The sequence below is a fragment of the Aedes albopictus genome, chromosome 3 (genome assembly GCF_035046485.1).
Source record: "Aedes albopictus strain Foshan chromosome 3, AalbF5, whole genome shotgun sequence".
In the NCBI taxonomy this organism is placed as follows: Eukaryota; Metazoa; Arthropoda; class Insecta; order Diptera; family Culicidae; genus Aedes; species Aedes albopictus.
In genome coordinates this window covers 341,539,454-341,564,644 of record NC_085138.1, presented here as the reverse complement: position 1 = coordinate 341,564,644, position 25,191 = coordinate 341,539,454, and the positions used below count along the sequence as shown (strand labels likewise).

The window sequence follows — 25,191 nt, the reverse complement described above, 5'->3', positions numbered from 1 at the left end:
TCTAATTAGCTAGTCAATTTTCAACAGGTTTTTAATCATTTATCTTGATTTTGTAGAATACAAAATTCCTGAAATAATAAAGAAATGAATTTTGCATATTTTTCTCGATTTACCGATTTTTTTTTATCTCTTTACTCAACATATTAACTAACCATAGGGCGAAATTTTTGTAGTGCTCCAGCAATTTTGTTTTTTTTTTACCTTACCGATCAGACTAAAGCCTGAATGGCCTCTGCTGTACATAGTAGCCGTCTCCATTCCACTCGGTCCATGGTTGTTTGTCTCCAGTTCCGCACTCTGCGTAGGATCCGCAATTTGTCCTCCACTTGGTCGACCCACCTAGCTCGTTGCACACCACGTCTTCTTGTACTGGTCGGATGATTCTCGAGAACCATTTTAGTCGGATTGCTATCCGACATCTTGATGACGTGACCCGCCCACTGTAGCCTCCCGATGTTCGCGGTGTGGACGATGGTTGGTTCTCTCAACAGCTGATGCAGCTCGTGGTTCATTCGCCTTCTCCAAGTCCTGTCTTTCATCTGCATTCTACCGTAGATGGTACGCAACACCTTCCGTTCGAAAACTCCAAGGGCGCGTTAGTGCTCTGCACGTAGGGTCCATGTTTCGTGCCCATAGAGGAGGACCGGTCTAATCAGCGTTTTGTAGATAGTTAACTTCGTGTTACGGCGAACTTTATTCGATCGTAGAGTTCTGCGGAGTCCGAAGTAAGCCCAATTTCCTGCCATTATGAGCCTCTGAATTTCTCTGCTGGTGTCGTTGTCTTCGGTCACCAGTGAGCCCAAGTACACGAATTCTTCAACCGCACTTCACTCTTCACTCTTTAGTCGGATGTACGTTTCCGCCATCGTCTCAAATTTGCGAGCTATAATATCAAAATCATCAGCGAAACCAAGCAGCTGAACGGACTTCGTGAAAATCCTCCCACTCGTGTTTATCCCTGCTCTCCTTATTACACCTTCTAACGCAAGCAAGCACGAAAGACCATCACCTTGCCGTAACCCTCTGCGAGATTCGAAGGGACTCGAGAGTGTCCCTGATACTCGAACTACGCACATCACTCGATCCATCGTCGCCTTGATCAACCGTGTCAGTTTATCCGGGAAACCGTATTCGTGCATAATCTGCCATAGCTGTTCTCGATCGATTGTATCATACGCCGATTTGAAATCGATGAACAAGTGATGTGTGGGCACGTTGTATTCGCGGCATTTCTGCAACACCTGGCGGATGGCGAACATCTGGTCCGTTGTAGCGCGTTCACCCATGAATCCAGCCTGATATTGCCCCACGAATTCTCTTGCAATCGGTGATAGTCGGCGGCATAAAGTTTGAGAGAGTATCTTGTAGGCAGCGCTCAGTAGTGTGATCGCGCGGTAGTTCCCGCAATCCAACTTGTCGCCCTTTTTGTAGATGGGACACACGATACCTTCCATCCATTCCTCCGGTAATACTTCCTCCTCCCAAATCTTGGTAATGACCCAGTGTAGTGCTCTCACCAGTGCTTCTCCACCGTATTTTAGAAGCGCGCTTGGTAGTTGATCTGCTCCAGCGGTTTTGTTGTTTTTCAACCGGCCAACGTCCTCCTCAATCTCTTGGAGGTCAGGGGCCGGAAGTCTTTCGTCCTGTGCACATACTCCTAGATCTGTTACCACGCCACCTTCGGTACTTGCAACGTCGCCATTGAGGTGCTCATCGTAATGCTGCCGCCACCTCTCGACCACCTCACGCTCGCTCGTGAGAATATTCCCGTGATTATCTCGGCACATGTCGGCTTGTGGTACAAAGCTTCTGCGCGAGCGGTTCAGCTTCTCGTTGAACTTTCGTGTGTTCTTAGCGCGGTACAGCTCTTCCATCGCTTCGCGATCTCGTTCTTCCTGCTGGCGCTTCTTCATCCGGAAGACTGAGTTCTGCCTGTTCCGTACCTCATTCGTTCTCGTACGGTGTTGCAGCATTCTCGCCCATGCTGCATTCTTCTCGTTTTTCAACTGTTCACATTCGCCGTCGTACCAGTCGTTTCTGTGATTCGGAGTCGCGAAGCCTAGTGCTGTAGCCGAGGTACTACCTATGGCGGATCGGATGTTCCTCCAGCCATCTTCAAGTGTAGCTGCGCCAAGCTGCTCCTCCGTTGGTAGGGCCACTGCTAACTGCTGCGCGTAGTCTTGAGCCACTTCTACGTTACGCAGCTGCTCGATGTTGAGCCGCGGCGTTCTACTTCGACGCGTAGTGATCTGAATCTGTATTCGCACTGCGGTATGTGCGGACATTGGTTATATCCGAGAAGAATTTACCGTCGATTAGAACGTGGTCGATTTGGTTTTCTGTTTGATGGTCGGGTGATCTCCAGGTGGCTTTGTGGATATCTTTGCGGGGGAAGAAGGTGCTTCGGACTACCATACCACGGGAGGCTGCAAAGTTTACGCATCGCTGGCCGTTATCATTCGATACGGCGTGCAGGCTGTTTCGCTCGATTACCGGTCTGTACATTACCTCCCTTCCTACCTGCGCGTTCATGTCGCCGACAACGGTTTTCACGTCGTATCTTAGTTCATTGGTGGTGCCACAGCTTTGGTAGAAGGTAGCCGCTCGATGCCCGCTTTTCCACACTTTCTGTCCAGTCCAACAAAGTTCCTGCAACGCCACAATGTCGAAGTTGCGGGGATGTAGTTCATCGTAGATTATCCTGTCACATCCTGCGAAACCGAGTGACTTGCAATTCCATGTTCAATGTCATAACATTTTTTTTCCTGCAGCCTTCTTCCTCGAAACGGTTTTCAAGCGCGAGAGCGCCAGTACTCGAGCACAACGACGACAAAAATTTCTGTCTCTCCCGTTTTTGCATTTTTATGCGTTTCAAACCGCTTCTAAACAAACTTCTTTACATGCATCACAAAGCTAGGAGTGTGCTCTAGCTATTTGTGCAAATCGATTGAAATTATTTATTAAAACAAGTGAGTTATTAGCAGTTGAAAATATTTGACATTTTTCGCAATCACCCGCCTCAGCATGACTGCTAATGAATATTTCCGTAGGGAAGCGAAAACCATCAAGCGTCTGCTTGACTACCGTCGGCGTGGCGTCTGATGGTATTGGTGCTGCCGTTGTTTTGTTTTTATTTTACTGCCAGTATCGATGAACGGAAAAGAGAAAAAAGTATTTTGCCATCCCTGCTTGAGACAAAAAAATGTTGCGCTGTGTCATCCAAACAGTCCTTGAGTTTACATCACATAAAGTCTACAGGTGTTAGGGTAACTTTCTACACCATACAAACTGTGATCTGAAACTTTAGCAATTATTAAAATGTTAGTTGCGATGTTCTAGGTCATCCAAACTATTATTAAGTTTAGTATATATGATCTAACGTGCCTAGAGGCTAGAGTGCTTTTTGGTTACATAAAGCTACGTTACATGTTCAACTAGGCTTTTTAAAGCTCACAGAATATTAACAGAGACTATGCAACACTTTCAAGATATTCAGAATTATCCAAACTTGTTTTTGCTATTTTAAGTGAAGCAGCAGTTTGGTTGGTCTGGAATACCCTGAAAGAATATTGGAATGTTTGGTACAATTCCATAGAGGTCATAGATTAAAGTTGGACAACAGTTCACAGTGGTCCACGAACCAGATTTACGAGGAAAGGTGCATTCAGCGCCTTCAAATGGTTTTTTGGACAAATATGGTCTTATACAAAGTTATTTCTCATAATAAGGCCCTTTTTCCAACGTATGAAAATTAATGTAGTCCATATTTTCTAAGAAATTGGAAACCATACTTTTTTATTTGCAACAATAGCTATATATATTCTTTGGAAAAGTTGTAGATCTATCAATTTCGAGCAAGTTGGCTACAGAAAGTTATGTTTGTAGCTTTGAAATTGACCGATCTAGAGATATTTTTCTGAATTAGCTTAGGGTGGTCCAAGAAAAACCGGTTTTCTGGCTTTAACTTTTTCAGTTCCAATTTCTCATCGAAGTTGCACAAAAAAACTTGCAGAGCATTTGAAAACGCGTCGTTTCGTGCGTTGAAACGATCGTTATCTCTTTTGGTTCAAAATTATGAGCGTTTTGCTTCAAAAATCATAGTTTATTCAAAAGGCGATATTACGGGTTGAGGCAAAGTTATAAAATATCTTTTTCCAGAATTCAAAAGAAGAAATATTGTTATAAAACATATCCAAAAATTGAGAAATGTTATTTTTGTAACTCAAGAAAAAAAGAGCAGAAAAGTGCCTATATTTTCTAGAAAATCATCTATTTCTTTTGAACGGAATGACGTAGCAACATTCTCAGCGCACGAAAATGTGCGTTTTTGGAAGCTCTAAAACTGGTGATGAGAAAATTGAAACAAAAAAGTTAGAGCGATAAAACGATTTGTTCTAGGGTCACTCTCATAACTTTGAACCAAAAGAGATAACGATCGTCTCAGCACACGAAATGACGCGTTTTCAAGTGTTTTTTGGGCGACTTTGATGAGAAATTGTAACTGAAAAAGTTAAAGCCAGAAAACCGGTTTTTGTTGAATAACCCTAAGCTAATTCAGAAAAATATCTCTAGATCGGTCAATTTAAAAGCTACAAAAAAAACTGTCTTCAGCAAACTTGCTCAAAATTGATAGGCTCAGTGTACCAGTTATGGCTATAGTACCTCAAATTCGCCATAGTTGATTTTCAACCTTTAAAGATACAAATCAACAAGAAAAATTTCGTGAACAACAGATAACGATCACAAAAGATGATTGCAATCATGCAAACATAACAATTTGCTCAAATAATGGTAGAAATAAATCATTTTCCTTAACTTTTCGGCCTCTTTGCACCCTATTTCGCCATAGTGTACCAGTTATGGCAAATCCCATAAGGAATACATGTAAATAGTGCGAAGTGGAACCCAAATTAACAATTGTATCCATAACTGGTACAGGGTTCCTATCATTGGCACACGCCGTAATAAATACTAAAAGTAGTTTTGGCTCCGTTTTTATATTTTTCCTGTAAAGACTGAAAACTAATCAATCATTTGACTTATTGTTTACATTTGTCGGTCTTCTTCTTATTTTAGTAGAAATAGTATTTCTTAGATGGTGCGATAACTGGTACAGGCACCCTAGGTCTCCAACTTTTCCGAAGAATGTAGGGTCTTGTACCATTTGGGCAGGTGCACCTATTTTGGGCACATGCTGCTATTACTAAGTCAATTTCAAACCGATTGATTGGAAATGTTGTATAGAGTTAGGCACGTACAGTACCTAACTCTGTACAAAAATACAAATCAATCGGTTTGAAATTGACTTTGTTATAGCGGCAAGTGCCCAAAATAGATACACCTGCCCAAATGGCACAATACCCTATATAGTTATTCTCGCATATAAAAAAGTTTGGTGATCAATTTCTGTGAAAATATGGACCACCCTAATTTTCAAGTACATTGGAAAGAAGGCCTTATTATTAGAACAAACTTTGTAGAAGTCCATATTTTTCTAAAAAATCATTTTAAGGGGCTGCATGCATCTTTCCTCGTAAATCTGGTTCGTGGACCATTGTGCAGTTTATAGCGAAAAAACTGCTGTAAAGCTATAGATGTCCAGAACAATTTGGACTAGCCTGAATGTACCAAAATAAAACAAAAAATAAGTCTTTCAGTAGGTCATAGTTCATTATACAACGTTACTATGTAAAGTGAATATGACTACTGTTACGAAAGTAGACCTGAAGTTCTGCTCTTCGAATTAGTTTGGCAGATCTAGAATATCTTAAAACAATTATGGAATAATTACATCGAGCTCACTGTAACAAAATGGCCTCCATCACTTTTAACGCAATTCTCCATCGGATTGTAAAATTACTGTCTGTCTGTAGTGTGGAGCTTGCTTACAACTTTACGTGCGAGAAATTCTTGTATACAAAGTCGAATGAAACGTGGTGACGGGCTTGGTGGTCTAGTGGCTACCGCTTCTGATTCATATGCAGAAGGTCATGGGTTCAATCCCTGGCCCGTCCTTTTCATCCTACTTTGTATCTTTCTATCCACTTTCTCTCGCTCTCTCTTCTCTACATATACAACTCATGTATATTCATATGTTCATAGCCATCGCTAGAACCAGAAACGAATTGAAAAAAAAGTCGTTTCCCTCCTTCCAACTTCCACTTACAGCACAGTGTATTATATATAACGCCTATAAGTTATGCAACCAAAGCGTGCTGTGCCGCTTGACCTTATTCACCACACAATCTATCACGAACACTATAAAATAACCCCTATCCATGGATCGCATCACCGACCCAACGGTGACTTCCAGATCTCACATCCTTTCCGTCTAACAAATACCCCAGTCCGTGCGGGTTGTGGGGACGCAGAGTGCTCTCGGTCTCTAGTAGCAACAACCAGTACACTCTAACATTCCTCTCCCTTCCCAGCTGACTATAAGGACTTGGCCGGCGCCGTTATTGATCAAATATGCATGAGCTGCTAAAATTGCACTTTGAGAATAAGTGGAATGTCCCAGCCCCTTATTCAGTTGGATCTCAGTGCAATTGGTACCAGTTCAGATCAATCACGGAGGAGCAACCATTGACATGTATAGTCAGAATTGATCGTTATTGATCGTTATACAAAGTCGAATGAAACTAAATGACAATTCAAACGATTCAGTATTTACGTCAAGTGTGGTTTTCTGAGTTACTTTCTGTGTAAAATTCCAAGGGTGTCATATGTAATAGTTAGGTATGTGATGTTACACCTCACAGCGAAAACCATCAGTTAACAGCTGTGCATATCAAGGACAAAACTCCAGGATAGTATGGACGAGTATATAACAGTTTATACCAGTCTTGAAAACTAGGTGCAGTAGTTTCAGTTGATAATATAACGTTTCTTTGTATAGCGATTGCCACTACTCTTACGAGTATAGATCTAAGGTTGAAAACTCCAAGTTTGTTCGGATGACCAGCATTATCCTAATAATGTCTATGGTTATCTTCCGAGTTTCCAAGAAATTCACGGATTACAAATAGCACATGTAATGAAATGCTGCAATTTGTCGCTAAAATGAACAAAATTACTCCTGCAGATTCGAAGTACTGACCTTCAGAACATTTTGGGAACACCTAGAACATCCCAAGATATGAAGAATTATTCTATATTCATTAAGAAGGCTATTCATGTATATATCAACCAATATAAGCCATAGAGCATTTCCAGCTCGACGCATGAATCGCGTAGATACGACCTTTTTCGATTCAAATGAAATGTCGTTGAACATTGCTGCAATCCCAAGTACCCTCAGTGTACCAGTAGCCGCTCGTGTTCCAATAGCCGCTCACGAGTGTAAAAAACAAAGTTCCCTGCAAAAATACAATCTTTTTTCCACGGATATTCAAAATATACGTGCCGAATTATACACGGATTTGACAATCATACATATTTCTGCCAATAAACATCATTTTCACGACGGTAAGCGACTATTGGAACACGAGCGGCTACTGGTACACTGACGGTATCATTTGTTAGTCAAATACACTAGAAGAGGTTCTTAGACGGTTCTACGCTTGGCATCCACGCACCAAGGTGAACCCTCTGCCACACAACTCATTTGCCAAAAACGCTCTGGCTTTCCTTGTGCAGGCGCAGTGGTATATACCATATCACTTACTTTCCCTTACTTTTTCTTCCTTAACAGCAATCTGACGTTGCAGGCGCCATTCTCGTCTATTAAGAGACCACGGCTTCGTGGCCGTGCGGCTAGAGGCGTCAGTCATCTAGACGTTTCGTAAGCCTCAAAAGTGTGGGTGCAATTCTCGCTCTAGTCGGGGAAAACTTTTCGTCGAACGAAAAATTCTCCACTGGCCACTGGGTGATATGTGTATTGTCCGTTGTCTTATGTAAGTGCTTGTTTAGTCTGTACAACCTCTGGTTGAAGACGGTGTAGTGTATTTTTTTAACACTCACATACTGAAAATGCCTATTAGTTCAAAGCAGCTATCTCATTGGCTTCTTGTGTGGGTGTTGCATCTCAGGCGATATTGGAGTAGTATCTACGGGCAATCAATCATGTTCAAGTCTAAAGTAGAATTTGCCATTAATTTTATTTGGACCACCCTATGGATGAGCAGAGCATTGGTCACAAATGGAAACACTGAACCGCAAAAATCGTACGTGTGAACGATCGTTAACCAGTAACGGCACTCAGCAACGATGCCAATGAGGAAACAAACCACCACACGGTTGTGTTGATATCACCCGAAAAAAGGAAAGGGGTATGAACTTCTCTAAAAGCTTAGGTACGATAAAACCTTGTGGTAACCCCCAAGTAATTCCCAGAGGGGACGACGCGAGGTCGTCATGTGATTCTTTTTCAAATTTGTCCAGTACCTACCCTTCCGTCCACATGCATGTGCGGTTTTCATACGAACTCCTAGCAACTGCTGGCAGGTAGGTACTCCGTATACCGTGAATCCGTGATAGGTGGGCGGAGGAAACATTGTCGCAGCAAAGGCTGAGTCATCGCATTTTGGGTGGTATTACCTCAATGAATGCGTCGAAAAACGTAGCGGGAGGATGAAGGTGGGGAAAGAAGTGCGGCGCGTTCAAGGCGAGTGGGTGTGCGATCAGGTGGAAAGATGGTTTAAAATCAATTTATATTTGATTTTTATGAGGCGTGAAGGTGCTGATGGACGTGATAAAGGTCTAAAATTTGAGTTTTTTGAAGGGTAGAATTTGGTATTTTCGCTTTTGTCTTTGTCGGTTCAGTAGGAGCACGTTGAGGGTGGTTTTCTCAGTTTTATTATGGTTTTTGAAACATTTTCAAAGCTTAATAGACATCAAATTGTCGTTTCAATGACTAATACCAAACTCAGTTCAATTATCTATTCTTTGTCTTTCTTCCTGCTTGTGTACATACAACTCTCTTGATTCTACGCAACTTTGTCGTGAGATCCGGTCGCGGACTGCCTCCGCGGAGCTCAACCTCTGGCCGGTATTGTGGGCGTCCATGCATTTATGCAGATTGGCTCAGCTAAACGCGACTCAACATACGATCCGCAAGGTGTCCAACAACCAGTCAACTGATAATAATTTTTCCACCCTGAGGGGAATTGCACCTCCGCGTAATTGAATTCATGACATGACGATAATTAAATGCTTATATATATACAGTAGTCTTATCGTTTCCGACGACGTCTGCGTAGCTTCCGAGCTATTTTGAACCCTCATCATGTTCTCAACCATAATTTGAATAACTGGTTTCGGAGGTCCCAACTAAAAACATGCTCTTGCTTGTTTTCATGATTCGCTCCAAAAGTCCAAGGCCACGGAGTGGCGAAGTGTGAGATCAATCTATTTCCAACTTCCAAAAACCTTATGCTCCCTACCACGTCACGTTCGTAGATAGATGTTGTAGCTGCCAGTAGCTAAACCCCCCGTCGTCGTCGTGGGAGTGATCGATATCGGACGACTCCGCTGGCTGGCTGGCTGGCTGCCATCGTTCCCCTGTCGATAAATGTTAATTACCACAATTTGTTCTCGCTGGGTGTCGATTTCTCAAGCGAGCTGCAAGCTCGCAAGGTGGTGATGGTGCTGTACTGTCTGTATAGAATGAGGGAGAAGACACCGTCGCCGCCTCCGGCGTCGAATAACGCCGTCGCATCGTGGGAAATTATCGCAATCCAATTTCTTTCTAAACGTGCTACCACCGGACCGCTCCGCACCGCAGCCGATTGGAAAGTACGATTGCCTAGAAAGGTGGGAATTCTTGCCGCTTGCCCACCTGAATTCGTAATGAGACGTGTCGTGCTCCGCTTCGGAGGGCAGTATCGACTCTTAGTAACAGTAACTTATCGGCACCTGTTCAATTGAACTTCTCCGGCGGTCCAACTTGAAGGGAGCAGAAGAAAGTGGAAGAGAATTTACGATAGCATTAGCGCCACGGTTGGAGAAATGTGTAATGGAATGAAACGACATCTCAAGTAACAAGTGAACGTCTTCTGGGAAGTATTCAACTTTAATTGTGAACCAGCAAGCAATGTCATTATAAAAATAATGATTTTCCAAGTCTTTCGAATTTCGTCCAGGGATTCTACTGAATCCAGTCGGAGATCTCCTGAATCCCTTCGAGGGGTTCTCCTGAATCTCATCGAGGGATTCTCCTGAATCCCGCCCGGAGATTCTACTGAAGTACATTTGTCTGGGAGTTAACAGTAATTCTCTCGAAAATTCAGGGTCTTTGTTGAAGAACTTTTGTAATTTACACTTTTTTCGAGCGCTTATTCTTAAAATGAAAACCTATTGACAATATATCGAATCCGCTATCTATGTTTGCTCCGAAAAATATATTATCCATTCTAGCCACTGCAGATAAACGCTATCGACCCGGATGCGATGACCTTGCACTCCTGACCACGGCAGACACTTGCCATGACTGCCATGATTTTGCCCTGTATTCCCACCCTGTAGCACTGCGCTTCTCTGCAGCACATACTCATACGCTTCGTCAACTCACACTGGGTTTATAGATACGCCAAAATCCGTTGGACTCTGCCCCCCTGATCCATTCCCTCCTTCAACAACATTTGCTACAAAATTTCCCATTTCATTCGGTAGCAGCAACAGCAGCCCCTCGCGTGGCCAACTCGCCGCCTGTATCGCTGAAAACGCCAAAGCCGAGTAGCAAAGCTCTAACCGAGCCATATTTTGTTTTGGTTGCACCATATGGCACACGGTAGAGTCGATATTACACAGTGAATGATATCCCGAGTAAAGCGGGGAAATATCCAATCAAGAACAGGAGCTTCTACATTTTAACATTCTTGCCTGATTCATGGATAATACTGATATGTCTAAGCCTAATTTGTGCATTCGTTCTAAACATACAATCTCCCAGTTAATATGTAGCTGTGGAAGTGCTTGTGGATACTTGACTGAGAAGTAGGCCTCATCCCAGTTGGCATGTAATGCCAGAAAGAAGAAGATGAATCATATTCACAATCAGTGGTAAGAATCGAAACGTACATGATAAATATATTCACTCAATTGAACACTCAAAAATTAATAAAAAATATGGAACGACCTCACCAATATTTTGATTGACCCACTCGATTTCGTTTGTACTTTTCTACTCGGACACCCAATCAGAACATGTGTTCCAGCGACGGTGTGTGGTTACCGAGGCTATGTTCCCCAACAGAAGAACGATGACTTATGGTGTGGTATAGCTGCAGCAGCGAGGAAGCGCGAAAGAAGGAAACTTTTCCTCAGAAACCCCCCGGGTCATTACCGGCCATACATTCTCCACTCGAGCAATAATGCGCCAATAAAACGGTTGTTAAATTATTCACTTTGTTTGGTTGGAAGCTTTTGTGGCGTGCGATGGTGCGCGGCTCTTCCGCTGCTAAACCGGTTGCTGGTCGAGCTTCTTCTTCGAGAGTACGCGGAAGGTGTCACGCTTTTGATTGGACAAAGTTTGGCCGAGACGCCAGGAAAAAATAGTCTCTCCTGCAGCAGCAGCAGCAGCAGCAGCAGTTGTTTTATTGCCATTTTCGTCTGCCAGTTCGCCAGTTCGTCGTTGGGTGTTCGTTGTCGTCATCGGAGCTTTGTCGACGTCGGCGGCGAAGGACGTCACACGAATACTAATTGGCATTTGAACCGCCAATTCAAGTTTTGTTAGGGGAGTACACATCTGTCGCAGTTGGGGACTTTGGGAGCATTTTGATTTCACTGGCAATGACCGGGTTGGCAGATCCATACAAATGAAATTCATTCATGACTGTATTGGGACTCTGCTGTATTGTTGCCACAGGATAAGTCAATCTCTGGACAGAATTCACTAGCTTCCCGTAAATTCCCTGCACGAGATTCGGTAGAATCTTTGGACGGGATTCAGTGGAATCCTCGAACGGGATTTAGTGGAGCCCCGGGCGAAATTCAGTGGAATCCCCGGCGAGATTAAGAAGAATCCCAGGGCGGTAGAATCCTTGGACGGGATTCGTTGAATTCCTGAACGGGATTCGTTGGAATCCCGTCACGAGATTCATTGAAACCGCTGGACGAAACTCGTTGAAACCGCTGGACGAAATTCGTTGAAACCGCTCGACGAAATTCGTTGGTATTCCTGGACGAAATTCGTTGGAATCCCTGGATGGGATTCGTTGTAATCCCTGGACGGGATTCGTTGTAATCCCTCCCAAGTAACAATCTTAATTCTATTTGGTTTTATTTGTTTTTATGATAGTTTTATCGGAACATTGCATATTCTAGTTGATTTTATCGGAGTCTCAGCTGAGCACAACTATTCTTCGCCAATATGTGGTTTTAAAAACACCTCCAAGAATACTTGAGGTTCAGTTCATAAAACCATAAACACAACAAGAACTGTTGAACTTATTTTCAGTTTTATAAGGTTCTTGTAGTTATCTTCAATCATCCGTTCTTGATCAAGAGCAACTGTTCTCGCATAAGAACAGTTTGGGACATGAAAAATACAAGAAAAAACTCAAGCATCAGATTTTGATTCTCATCGTTCCATTATTGCTGCCAATCAAGAACACCTACCCGGAAAACCAACCGCAACGCGGTGCAGCGCCAAGTTCCTCCGGTTGCAGCATTCGAAATGAGGTGGGTATGGTCATCCAGGACGTCGATTCCCGTGCAATCGGGGTTCCAATTATCGATCTTCAAAATCAACAACTACTTACCTGTTGGAAGTGCTGACCGGAGGAATGAGGCACTGCACCGCATCAAGGCCGGTTATCGAAAAAGGTCTGCCTGGTTGGCAACAGTACCGGGCTGATAAATAAATTCATCGGACGAGATTCACAAAATCCACCGCGGTGCGATAATTTATTGTTTGTTTACAATTTGGCGTACATGTTTTATGACGTTCTTGGCGGAGTTTGCATAAACCTATATCAAGAACGTTATAAACCTGAGTACTCTTGAGTAATACTTCTTACCCTTGCATAAGATGAAATAAATTTAAGGCGTTCTGGATGGAGGCCAACCAGGCTGCATTGAGAACGTTATAAATCCTAGTATTCTTGAGTTATGCTTTTAGCTCTGGCATGAGTTGAAAGAAATTTAAGACGATCTTATGGTGATGTTGATTAAAACCATCGATGATGGACCGACCACCGGCCTAGATTTCAATGGAAGCCATGTTGAGAAAACTCATGAGCAATGTTCGCATGACCAGGAATAATATTTTTAAATATTTTATTAGTGCATTATAATGGAAGCGCGTTGCCATTTTTGGAGGTATCTTGCAACATATATACGGTGAATTTTGCTTGGCATTTGGCATCCTTGTTACACCACGGAAATATTTCCAATTTGTGTAATAAATTAATCCAAATTACAATACTGTATGATTTTCATTGTGTTTTTTTTTCAATTTATTTCATCAAACTTTTCTGTCGACCTAAAAGCTGCGTCAGCAACAACACTGACAAATTTATTATCGTTTTATCGTGCACTTGAAGAATTCTACAAGAAGAGAGCATTTCGCCTTGAGGACAACTTGGGAAGTACAACAAGTTTTAAGAGAAATTTAAAAACAACTCTCCAAGAGCATCTTAGGATGGGCCTCTTTGGTCTTATAGCGGGTTTATGGTTGAGTTGATATCGTGTTGCAGAGCAATTTGGTTTATGTATGGTTTTAAAGAACAGGTGTTGAAGAAAACTTCAAAAGCATTATAAAATTAATTTTGTTACTTGGGCTGGACGGGATTCGTTGTAATCCCTGGACGGCATTCGTTGTAATCGCTGGACGGGATTCGTTGTAATCCCTGGACGGGATTCGTTGTAATCCCTGGACGGGATTCGTTTAAATCCCTGGACGGGATTCGTTGGAATCCCGTCACGAGATTCATTGAAACCGCTGGACGAAATTCATTGAAACCGCTGGACGAAATTCGTTGAAACCGCTCGACGAAATTCGTTGGTATTCCTGGACGAAATTCGTTGGAATGCCTGGACGGGATTCGTTGTAATCCCTGGACGGGATTCGTTGTAATCCCTGGACGGGATTCGTTGTAATCCCTGGGATTCGTTGGAATCCCTGGACAAGATTCAGTAGAATCCCTGGACAGGATTCAGTAGAATCCCTGGACGGGATTCAGTAGAATCCCTGGACGGGATTCAGTAGAATCCCTGGACAGGATTCAGTAGAATCCCTAGACAGGATTCATTAGAATCCCTGGACAGGATTCAGTAGAATCCCTGGACAGGATTCAGTAGAATCCCTGGACGGGATTCAGTAGAATCCCTGGACGGGATTCAGTAAAATTCCTGGACGGGATTCAGTAGAATCCCTGGACGGGATTCAGTAGAATCCCTGGACGGGATTCAGTAGAATCCCTGGACGGGATTCAGTAGAATCCCTGGACGGGATTCAGTAGAATCCCTGGACGGGATTCAGTAGAATCCCTGGACGGGATTCAGTAAAATCCCTGGACGGGATTCAGTAGAATCCCTGGACGGGATTCAGTAGAATCCCTGGACGGGATTCAGTAGAATCCCTGGACGGGATTCAGTAGAATCCCTGGACGGGATTCAGTAGAATCCCTGGACGGGATTCAGTAGAATCCCTGGACGGGATTCAGTAAAATCCCTGGACGGGATTCAGTAGAATCCCTGGACGGGATTCAGTAGAATCCCTAGACGGGATTCAGTAGAATCCCTAGACGGGATTCAGTAGAATCCCTAGACGGGATTCAGTAGAATCCCTAGACGGGATTCAGTAGAATCCCTAGACGGGATTCAGTAGAATCCCTAGACGGGATTCAGTAGAATCCCTAGACGGGATTCAGTAGAATCCCTGGACGGGATTCAGTAGAATCCCTGGACGGGAATCAGTAGAATCCCTGGACGGGAATCAGTAGAATCCCTGGACGGGAATCAGTAGAATCCCTGGACGGGAATCAGTAGAATCCCTAGACAGGATTCAGTAGAATCCCTAGACGGGATTCAGTAGAATCCCTAGACGGGATTCAGTAGAATCCCTGGACGGGATTCAGTAGAATCCCTGGACGGGATTCAGTAGAATCCCTGGACGGGATTCAGTAGAATCCCTGGACGGGATTCAGTAGAATCCCTGGACGGGATTCAGTAGAATCCCTGGACGGGATTCAGTAGAATCCCTGGACGGGATTCAGTAGAATCCCTGGACGGGATTCAGTTGAATCCCTGGACGGGATTCAGTAGAATCCCTGGACGGGATTCAGTAGAATCCCTGGACGGGATTCAGTAGAATCCCTGGACGGGATTCAGTAGAATCCCTGGACGGGATTCAGTAGAATCCCTGGACGGGATTCAGTAGAATCCCTGGACGGGATTCAGTAGAATCCCTGGACGGGATTCAGTAGAATCCCTGAACGGGATTCAGTAGAATCCCTGGACGGGATTCAGTAGAATTCCTGGACGGGATTCAGTAGAATCCCTGGACGGGATTCAGTAGAATCCCTGGACGGGATTCAGTAGAATCCCTGGACGGGATTCAGTAGAATCCCTGGACGGGATTCAGTAGAATCCCTGGACGGGATTCAGTAGAATCCCTGGACGGGATTCAGTAGAATCCCTGGACGGGATTCAGTAGAATCCCTGGACGGGATTCAGTAGAATCCCTGGACGGGATTCAGTAGAATCCCTGGACGGGATTCAGTAGAATCCCTGGACGGGATTCAGTAGAATCCCTGGACGGGATTCAGTAGAATCCCTGGACGGGATTCAGTAGAATCCCTGGACGGGATTCAGTAGAATCCCTGGACGGGATTCAGTAGAATCCCTGGACGGGATTCAGTAGAATCCCTGGACGGGATTCAGTAGAATCCCTGGACGGGATTCAGTAGAATCCCTGGACGGGATTCAGTAGAATCCCTGGACGGGATTCAGTAGAATCCCTGGACGGGATTCAGTAGAATCCCTGGACGGGATTCAGTAGAATCCCTGGTCGGGATTCAGTAGAATCCCTGGACGGGATTCAGTAGAATCCCTGGACGGGATTCAGTAGAATCCCTGGACGGGATTCAGTAGAATCCCTGGACGGGATTCAGTAGAATCCCTGGACGGGATTCAGTAGAATCCCTGGACGGGATTCAGTAGAATCCCTGGACGGGATTCAGTAGAATCCCTGGACGGGATTCAGTAGAATCCCTGGACGGGATTCAGTAGAATTCCTGGACGGGATTCAGTAGAATTCCTGGACGGGATTCAGTAGAATCCCTGGACGGGATTCAGTAGAATCCCTGAACGGGATTCAGTAGAATCCCTGGACGGGATTCAGTAGAATCCCTGGACGGGATTCAGTAGTTCTTTGGACGGGATGGAGTAGATTGCTCTATCGAGTGTCTGTTCTGTTTACGTAATTGTTGTCTGTCTACCACTAACGAAACTACTCACGAAACATGATATCACAGACCATTTGTTGATAAAAAAGATCTGAATAACCGGTTGATACTGGAACCAAGCTATAATAAGCATATCAGTTTGTAAGTCACGTTGTCACCCACTTCAACCCTTGCGCAGATGGTTGACCAATTTCCTCTTTTCGTTCGATGTCGTTAATTTCACAACTTTGATTGCTTTGATATCATCATAGTCCCCACTCGTCATCGTTGTCGCTCGTGCCTCTCGCTGCCGTTGATGATGAGTCACGCTTCAGGTGTGAGACTATCGATTACCCCTTAAATTAGCAATCCGAATTATGATTGGCACATCTGGTGTGTGTATGTATGGGTGTGTGACATAAAACAGTCGTGCTAAACAATATCCAGTGTCATGGACTTTCCACCTAATAAGCGAAACAGCGTTGTAATGTTTTTAATTTTAGGCCTGGCATGGCAAGTGTCTGATCAATAACGTTTGTTCGCATATCGGTAGTCGGATTTTCTGCGGACCTAGCAAGTTCCAAACAAGTTCTCTCCTTTTCGCTCATTCACATGAGCTTATCGTTATCAGTGGCGCGATGCTGACGTACCTATCTAAACCTATCAACGCCGTGGGTACATGATTTTGCAGTGCAAAGTTAGAAATAATTTTGAAATTTTTTGGAAAAAAATATAAAAAAAAATTAAAAAAAAATGATAAATGTTTGTACAGGATTTGAGCAACGGAATGCTAAGTAAGATCTCTATCGGCCTTCTCCAAAGTTCAAATCCCGTACAAACCTTGTTCGTTTTTTTTCTCATTTTTATTTTTTTAACTTTATTTATTGAGAAATGAAGATGTAATGGGTCTAGAATATATAGATTTAGTTTTAAAACTATAGTTCTTGGGAATTGATGAGATGGCTTAGAAAGATCGGGCGTGGCTCTTTTATCTGACATCCCGGTGTTCAAATCCCATCCAAACCTTTTTTTAGTTTAATTTTTTTTACGGGGATATTATGTATTTTTTTTTACTGTGCTCCACCAAAACATCGCATCGCTCACGTTCTCACTCACGACGGCGTCGTCATCGTCATCGTCGTAGTCCCATGTATTCCATCATCGCTCGCTCGCTTGCTCGCTCGCCCAACTCGGGCCTTCAGTATCGTCGCCACCGCACTCGAACAGTGAACGTTTTACCGTGCAATCAGCTTCGCGCTTGAGTCGCGGCAGAATATGTGATCACATCGTAAATCAAAACTACTAATCAAAAGAGCTGTTGTTAGTTGGCCCTAATCGTGTAGGTGTAGAAGTTGACAACCGCTTCGACGACGACGACGACGAGGAAGATCCATCCGATAAAATTCAGCGAGTATGTCCTCGGTGACGGTTCGTCGTGAGTTACATGTGAATTTTGACCAACCTAACCAGTGTGCGACGTCCGTGATCAGCTGCTGCAGGTATCTGCACTCAGCCATTAAGTCCAAGAAGAGAAAGTACGGATAAAGAAGAAGAGTTCGAAAGTTCAGCCAATTGAGAAGTCTGTGTCATTATCTGTGATATCTCCGAGAAGAAGTGAAAGAAAAAAGAGTTAAACTTTGTGAAAACGGGGCTCGGTTAAGCCCGAAGCTTCCACTAAGAAGCCTGTATTAAGTGAGCTGATCAACGGAGCTGATCGAAACGGCTTAACGCCAAAAATAAATATAAAGAGAGTGCAAAATTTTTCTAGTGTACTAATCCATCCCCTTCTGGCTGGTGTTATCATATTGATAACGAAGCCGTTCGAAATACGCGCAAATAGTCTAGTCAGGTGGTGTTGCACCGTCCGTATCGTGTACCGATAGATAGATGAGAAGCGACGGCCAGAAATCCACCAACCTGGGTCTCATCGAGTGCATTCTGATTCTGAGGAAGCCCATGTGGCAGGTGGGCATCGTACCGGCCAAGCTGAGTGACGCCATCGGTTCGTTGGTTCGGTACGCGCAGGAATCGCTCAATGTGTTCTTCTGTTCCACGTAAGTTTCCGTCATACGTAATATGAAAGGGGATGGTTGTGCCATCAGGCCGGATCATGGGGCCAAATATAGAGGGGATGATGATTGCATAGTCATAAATCTTCGAAATAAAATGAGGATTACATGAGTGGTTTTGGATGAGTTGTATTGGAGATATTTGACCTTGATGCATGATTCATAATATTGAAAGAAACACACTATATAAATAATGAAGAATGTCTTTCCAAATGTAGTTTTCTTTCTTTGAAAAAATTTTTGAATAAATATACTAATTATGATTTCTTTTCTTCTTAATTTCAGGTATGTATACCATTTAACATCGAGTCAGCAATTGGTATAAGCTTTTGGATTATTGGTAACGTATAATATATACAACAATAATATCAATGAAGATAATCCGTATTACTTTTTGAGTATTTTTTTGAGTTCCCCAGAAGGATCTCCTGAATCCCCCAGAGTGGTTCTCCTGGATTCCCCAAGAGGGATTCTCTTGAATTTCCCAGGAATCCCACAGGAGAGATTCTCCCAAATCCCTCAGGAGAGATTCTCCGGAATCCCTCAGGAGAGATTCTCCTGAATCCCTCAGGAGAGATTCTCCGGAATCCCTCAGGGGAGATTCTCCGGAATCCCTCAGGAGAGATTCTTCGGAATCCCTCAGGAGAGATTCTTCGGAATCCCTCAGGAGAGATTCTTCGGAATCCCTCAGGAGAGATTCTTCGGAATCCCTCAGGAGAGATTCTTCGGCATCCCTCAGGAGAGATTCTCCTGAATCCCTCAGGAGAGATTCTCCGGAATCCCTCAGGAGAGATTCTCCGGAATCCCTCAGGAGAGATTCTCCGGAATCCCTCAGGAGAGATTCTCCGGAATCCCTCAGGAGAGATTCTCCGGAATCCCTCAGGAGAGATTCTCCGGAATCCCTCAGGAGAGATTCTCCGGAATCCCTCAGGAGAGATTCTCCGGAATCCCTCAGGAGAGATTCTCCGGAATCCCTCAGGAGAGATTCTCCGGAATCCCTCAGGAGAGATTCTCCGGAATCCCTCAGGAGAGATTCTCCGGAATCCCTCAGGAGAGATTCTCCGGAATCCCTCAGGAGAGATTCTCCGGAATCCCTCAGGAGAGATTCTCCGAAATCCCTCAGGAGAGATTCTCCGGAATCCCTCAGGAGTGATTCTCCGGAATCCCTCAGGAGTGATTCTCCGGAATCCCTCAGGAGAGATTCTCCGGAATCCCTCAGGAGAGATTCTCCGGAATCCCTCAGGAGAGATTCTCCGGAATCCCTCAGGAGAGATTCTCCGGAATCCCTCAGGAGAGATTCTCCGGAATCCCTCAGGAGAGATTCTCCGGAATCCCTCAGGAGAGATTCTCCGGAATCCCTCAGGAGAGATTCTCCGTAATTCTTCAGGAGAGATTCTCCAGAATCCCTCAGGAGAGATTCTCCTGAATCTCTCAGGAGAGATTCTCCGGAATCTCTCAGGAAAGATTCTCCGGAATCCCTCAGGAGAGATTCTCCGGAATCCTCCAGGAGAAATTTTCCTGAATCCCTCGGAGAGATTCTCCTGAATCCCTCGGAGAGATTCTCCTGAATCCCTCGGAGAGATTCTCCTGAATCCCTCGGAGAGATTCTCCTGAATCCCTCGGAGAGATTCTCCTGAATCCCTCGGAGAGATTCTCCTGAATCCCTCGGAGAGATTCTCCTGAATCCCTCGGAGAGATTCTCCTGAATCCCTTGGAGAGATTCTCCTGAATCCCTCGGAGAGATTCTTCTGAATCCCTCGGAGAGATTCTCCTGAATCCCTCGGAGAGATTCTCCTGAATCCCTCGGAGAGATTCTCCTGAATCCCTCGGAGAGATTCTCCTGAATCCCTCGGAGAGATTCTCCTGAATCCCTCGGAGAGATTCTCCTGAATCCCTCGGAGAGATTCTCCTGAATCCCTCGGAGAGATTCTCCTGAATCCCTCGGAGAGATTCTCCTGAATCCCTCGGAGAGATTCTCCTGAATCCCTCGGAGAGATTCTCCTGAATCCCTCGGAGAGATTCTCCTGAATCCCTCGGAGAGATTCTCCTGAATCTCTCGGAGAGATTCTCCTGAATCCCTCGGAGAGATTCTCCTGAATCCCTCGGAGAGATTTTCCCTCAGAAGAGATTCTCCTGAATCCCTCAGGAGAGATTCTCCGGAATCCCTCAGGAAAGATTCGCCTAAATTCCCCAGAAGAGATTCTCCGGCATTCCCCAGGAGCGATTCTTCTGAATCCCTCAGGAGAGATACTCTTTAATCCCTCAGGAGGTTCTACTAAATCCTTCGAAGGGATATTGTTGAATCTCCCTTGGGATTTTTCTGCATCCCCCTGAGGAATTCTCCTGAACCTCCCGAAGGGATTATCTAGAAACCTCCGGAAGGATTCTCCGAAATAGTGATTCTCGTGAATCTCCCGAAGGGATTCTCCTGAATCTCCCGAAGGGATTCTCCTGACATTACTGGAGGGGTTGTCCATAATCCCCTGGAGAGTTTGCCCTGAATCTCCCGAAAATATTCTCCTGAATTTCTCAGAGAGAGACTCCTGAATCCCTCGGAGCGATTCTGCTGAATCCCTATGAAGAAATTTCTTGAATCCCCTTGGCATTCTCCTGAATCCCTTTGGGTTTCTTCTGAATCGCTTTAGGATTCTCCTGAATCCTTTCGAAGGATTCTTTTACTGCTATACGAAAGATACTCCTGAAGCTCTATGACATATTATTTTGAACTCCATCGAAATACTCTTCTGAGTTTCCTTAAATTACCTCAAAGACTTCTCTTGAATCCCTATCAGAGATTTCCGGAAGGAAAACCCCTTCGAGACATTCCCATGAATTCCGATAAGACGTCAATTGCTGCATTCCCTGATCCACAGAAACTCCGATGACGTTCGTCAAACTTTGCTATTGACCTTCAGCTGCCAATTCGTTGAAGTTTATGCCTACCCACCCATGCAATCGAACTCAAAACTTATCAGTTTCACCCGACAACCTTTGCGTGCCACCGATATTGTCGTCATCGTAAAATTTGTTTCCGTTTTTCGGAGTTTGTTTGTCCACACCTTAAGGGACCGCTGCGTTCCAAAGTCACGGTGACGCCCTCCTTGCACCTCTCTCAGTCCGATAGTATACGGGTGATTGTGGTGATAACATGCGAAAATAATCTTCGCCTCAACTTGTCGGTTTACAAAGACAACGAACGACAACAACGCAGATCGACGGTCGTCGTTGTCGGAAATTGTGCTGAGTGTTATCGGAGAAACAGAGTGACGGTGTCACACCACAACACTAGGCAGTGGCAGCAGTTGTTCCAAATCGAAATGATAAAGTTTAGGTGATAGGTGTGTTGTTGAAAAACAGATTAGTAGCAAAAACTGTTATCAGTCCCGGGTTTGGATCCGGGAGAACTTGACTCGGGGTGGGGGCGATTGCATTTGGCTTACGGTAGGTTTCAAGTGCCGGAAATTGATAAGCGCACGAAGGGATATCGATTAGCCAATCAGATGTGTGAGAATGTGATGGATATGAGCGGTTTTAGTTGAATCTATTGATAGGTGAATTTGTATTTCAAAAGTGTTGGATGATTCTTTCTAGAGCAACATAGCATTATTTCATGCTTCAACCTTGTCGGGATGGATGGGTCATCTGTTCCTCTTAGCAACAGTTATATGTATGTACATATAGAACAGGTTTGACAGGTTTTTATCTATTTAAAAATCTGCCACCGACATATCATAACAAACACCTTACAACTGCAGATTATGGCATCTGTTGTTGATGCGTTTTCCAGAGAAATTCATGACAGAAAATTTGAAAATTCTGTGATACACAACTTAGAGAATTCTCCAGAACCACTGCCTACAAATTTCCAGTCCGATCTGTTTAGTTGTTTCGGATTCTATAAGGTTATTATTTTTATTTCTATATATTTTTATTTTTTAATTGTTTCGAAAATTTATACTCATACTCTTTTCTTACACACGTTTTTTTCAAGACAGTTATTACGGATAAATAATGAAGCACTACAAATGTACATTAAAAGATGACATTATACGAGAACATTACAAATGCGTAATAAAACAGGACATCATACTTGGACATATACAACACAAAACATAAATTTTGCCCTGTTATCCAGTGGATAATAATTTCTGATGACAGGATGACGAGGTTTCATTAATGTTTTTGGTCCATCAGTCAATCCTGTAATCGCCTGTAATTTTCTCTGGCAGGTTGCCTTTTGTTCGCAGCAATAGTTGCTTACATAGCTCGAGTTTTGACTACGGATTTCTACTCCTAAGGGGGCATCCCGATTCGGGTTTCATCACTAGAGTTTTATAACTTGAAGTCTGTGCCAGGGAAAGGTTTACATCTCTAGTACTTAATCACGGCCCGAAATGGCCTGAATGTTGGCAATCGAAATAGGATTGCGGGCCTCTATTCTGTCAGAGCCCTTTAAATGTGCATTATTACTAGGGGAATATTTACAAGTTAAAATAGCACATTTAATACAATAGAAATACTAATTCTCTGAAATACCCTGCAACGTTTTGGAACGACTTGGAGCATCACTCCCGGCAACTTCTCTTGAACTCTCCTGTAACCATTCGAAACTCTGCTGAAACATTTTCTGGAGTCCGCTGAAATACCATGAACTGCATTGACACCCCTCTGAAACCCTAAAGACACCCTCGAACTTCCCTTAAACTCTCTTGAAGCCATCTAAAACTCACTGACACCTGCTGAAATTCCTTGAAATGCCTTGAACCCATCAAAAACACATTTTAATACAAAGGAAGCCCACCCGGGAACATCCGGGAATTCCATAAAATCCCCTGGAATTCACTAAAACCCTTTCAGACCCACTGACACCTTTTGAAATGCATTTAAATGCCTTAAATGCCTTAAAACCCTTCTTGAAATTTCGTAAGGCTTCTTCAGATTCTCTTATACTCTCCTGAAGTACCCTGAAAGCTTTTGAAACTCTTAGGAACTCCGGAAACCTCTCCTGGGGCTATAGAGACCACTGTGTAAACTCCTCCCAAATTCTCCTGAAGCCCGCTGAAACCCTCTGAAACACCTTGAAATGTCTTGAAATTCCTCGTTGCCTCCCTAAAAACCTCGAAAACTGAGAACCTTGAGACCTTCGAGAATCCCCTAAAACTTCTTGGAACCCACTAAAACACCTTGAAGCCATTATGAAATTCGTCAGAAATCCCCCTGAAATTCTCCTGAAAGCCCTGACACTCGTTTAAAGTGTCTGAAACGCCCTGAATCACCTTTAAACATCTTGAAACCCTTCTGAACCCCCCTAAGACTCCCGTAAGATTCTCTCAAATTGAAGACGGCTAATAACTAGACACATATCTACCCTCTGACTCCATATCCTCTGGAAACTTCAAGCATAATAGCGCCACGAAAGAATTTAGGAAATTACTTCATGAATTACTTTGTGTGGAATGGTGAAGCTTCTTTTTACGTAATAGCATGCGCACTCACACATTCAGTATTAATCAATGTTGCCGTGGTTCAATACTTCAATGCTTCAAAGCTCCTCTAAACCACTATGAAACTTTCGGGACCCCCCTGAAACCCTCACGGATTTTTCTGATATTCACTGAAACGCCATGAAACCCCTCTGAAATTCCCCTAAAATCCCTGTTAACCCTGAAGAGCTCTGCTGCCGTAATCTCGCTGGCGTTGAACACATTTCCTTGTTCGGTTTCATCGTCGGGGATCTTTCCGGTCCCAAAGCGTTAAGCCCTGCGAGATGTCTCGAAAGCCTCAGCCCCAGGTATCCTCGTGATGCCCTATAGAACCAATTGAAACGCTTTGAAATGCTTTGAAATGCATTGAATTCCATCTCAAACTTCCTAGGACTCCCGTAATTTTGTTTAACTCTTCTTAAGCACCGTTGAACCACATGAATCCAGATGAAACTCTCCGAAACGCCCTGAAACGCATTGAGAATAACAGAAACGTATTTGAAAGCCCCGATATTACTTATGAAACCCACCGGAATCCCTTGGAATGCCTTGAAACTCACCTGAGACTTTAAGAAAGCTTTGAAACCTCCATGAAACCTTCGGGTTTCAATAAAGTGACCTGAAACTTTTTTGATACTCTTTTGCAACCGTTCTGAAGCTCTCTTGAAAGTCCCTGAAATCTCCTGAACCCCCCGTGACGCTTTTTATATCTCATATTTACAATTTTGTAAAATTAGAATGATTCCAGAGATTTTTTTATTGATGAAAAGTAGCGATCTTACTGATTTAATTGAAATGCACATTTTCAGAATATAACCATCTGGGTATAAAGTAATGGCTAAGAAAAAGCATTTGTAATACAATTTTTGTATGAAAATCTCATTTTATTTTGAGTTTGCCTCAACACCAATATTGCAATTACCATCGCTAACACACGCTAATGAACAAACAACAGCGGAGAGTTCAGTAATTTTATGTCGATTTTTTGTAAAATTTTACCGAATTTTGATAAAATGTAATTTTTACCTGTCAAACCAAAGTTACCGACAATTTACGTAATAAAATTCTAAAAGACGTTTCCAAGGAAGCGCCATTGAAATTTAGAAAGGCATTACTGAATTCCGAAAGAAATTGTCCGAAGGAGTTCCAAAAATGAGGAACGAATTTTCATAGGAAAATAAATTCTGACAATCTAATCTATTAAAACATTTTCCATATTACACTGTTTGTGAATGTAACGTATGAAAATTCATCGGTAATTTGTTGGCTTTGGGCGGACAACTGTTTTGGAAATTAATTATGCAATTGCTT

The 25,191-nt window shown here is 43.5% G+C and overlaps 1 protein-coding gene across 1 annotated transcript in view; it reads left to right on the top strand.

Moving 5' to 3' along the window:
* Positions 1 to 17,475: 17,475 nt before the first annotated feature.
* LOC115259975 (MOB kinase activator-like 2) overlaps positions 17,476 to 25,191 on the top strand; it is a 78,743-nt gene continuing 71,027 nt past the window's right edge. Inside the window, exon 1 of the mRNA XM_062843118.1 lies at positions 17,476 to 18,382. Coding sequence (XP_062699102.1) covers positions 18,216 to 18,382 — 167 coding nt within the window. The 5' untranslated portion in view covers positions 17,476 to 18,215. The remainder of the gene's footprint in view (positions 18,383 to 25,191) is intronic.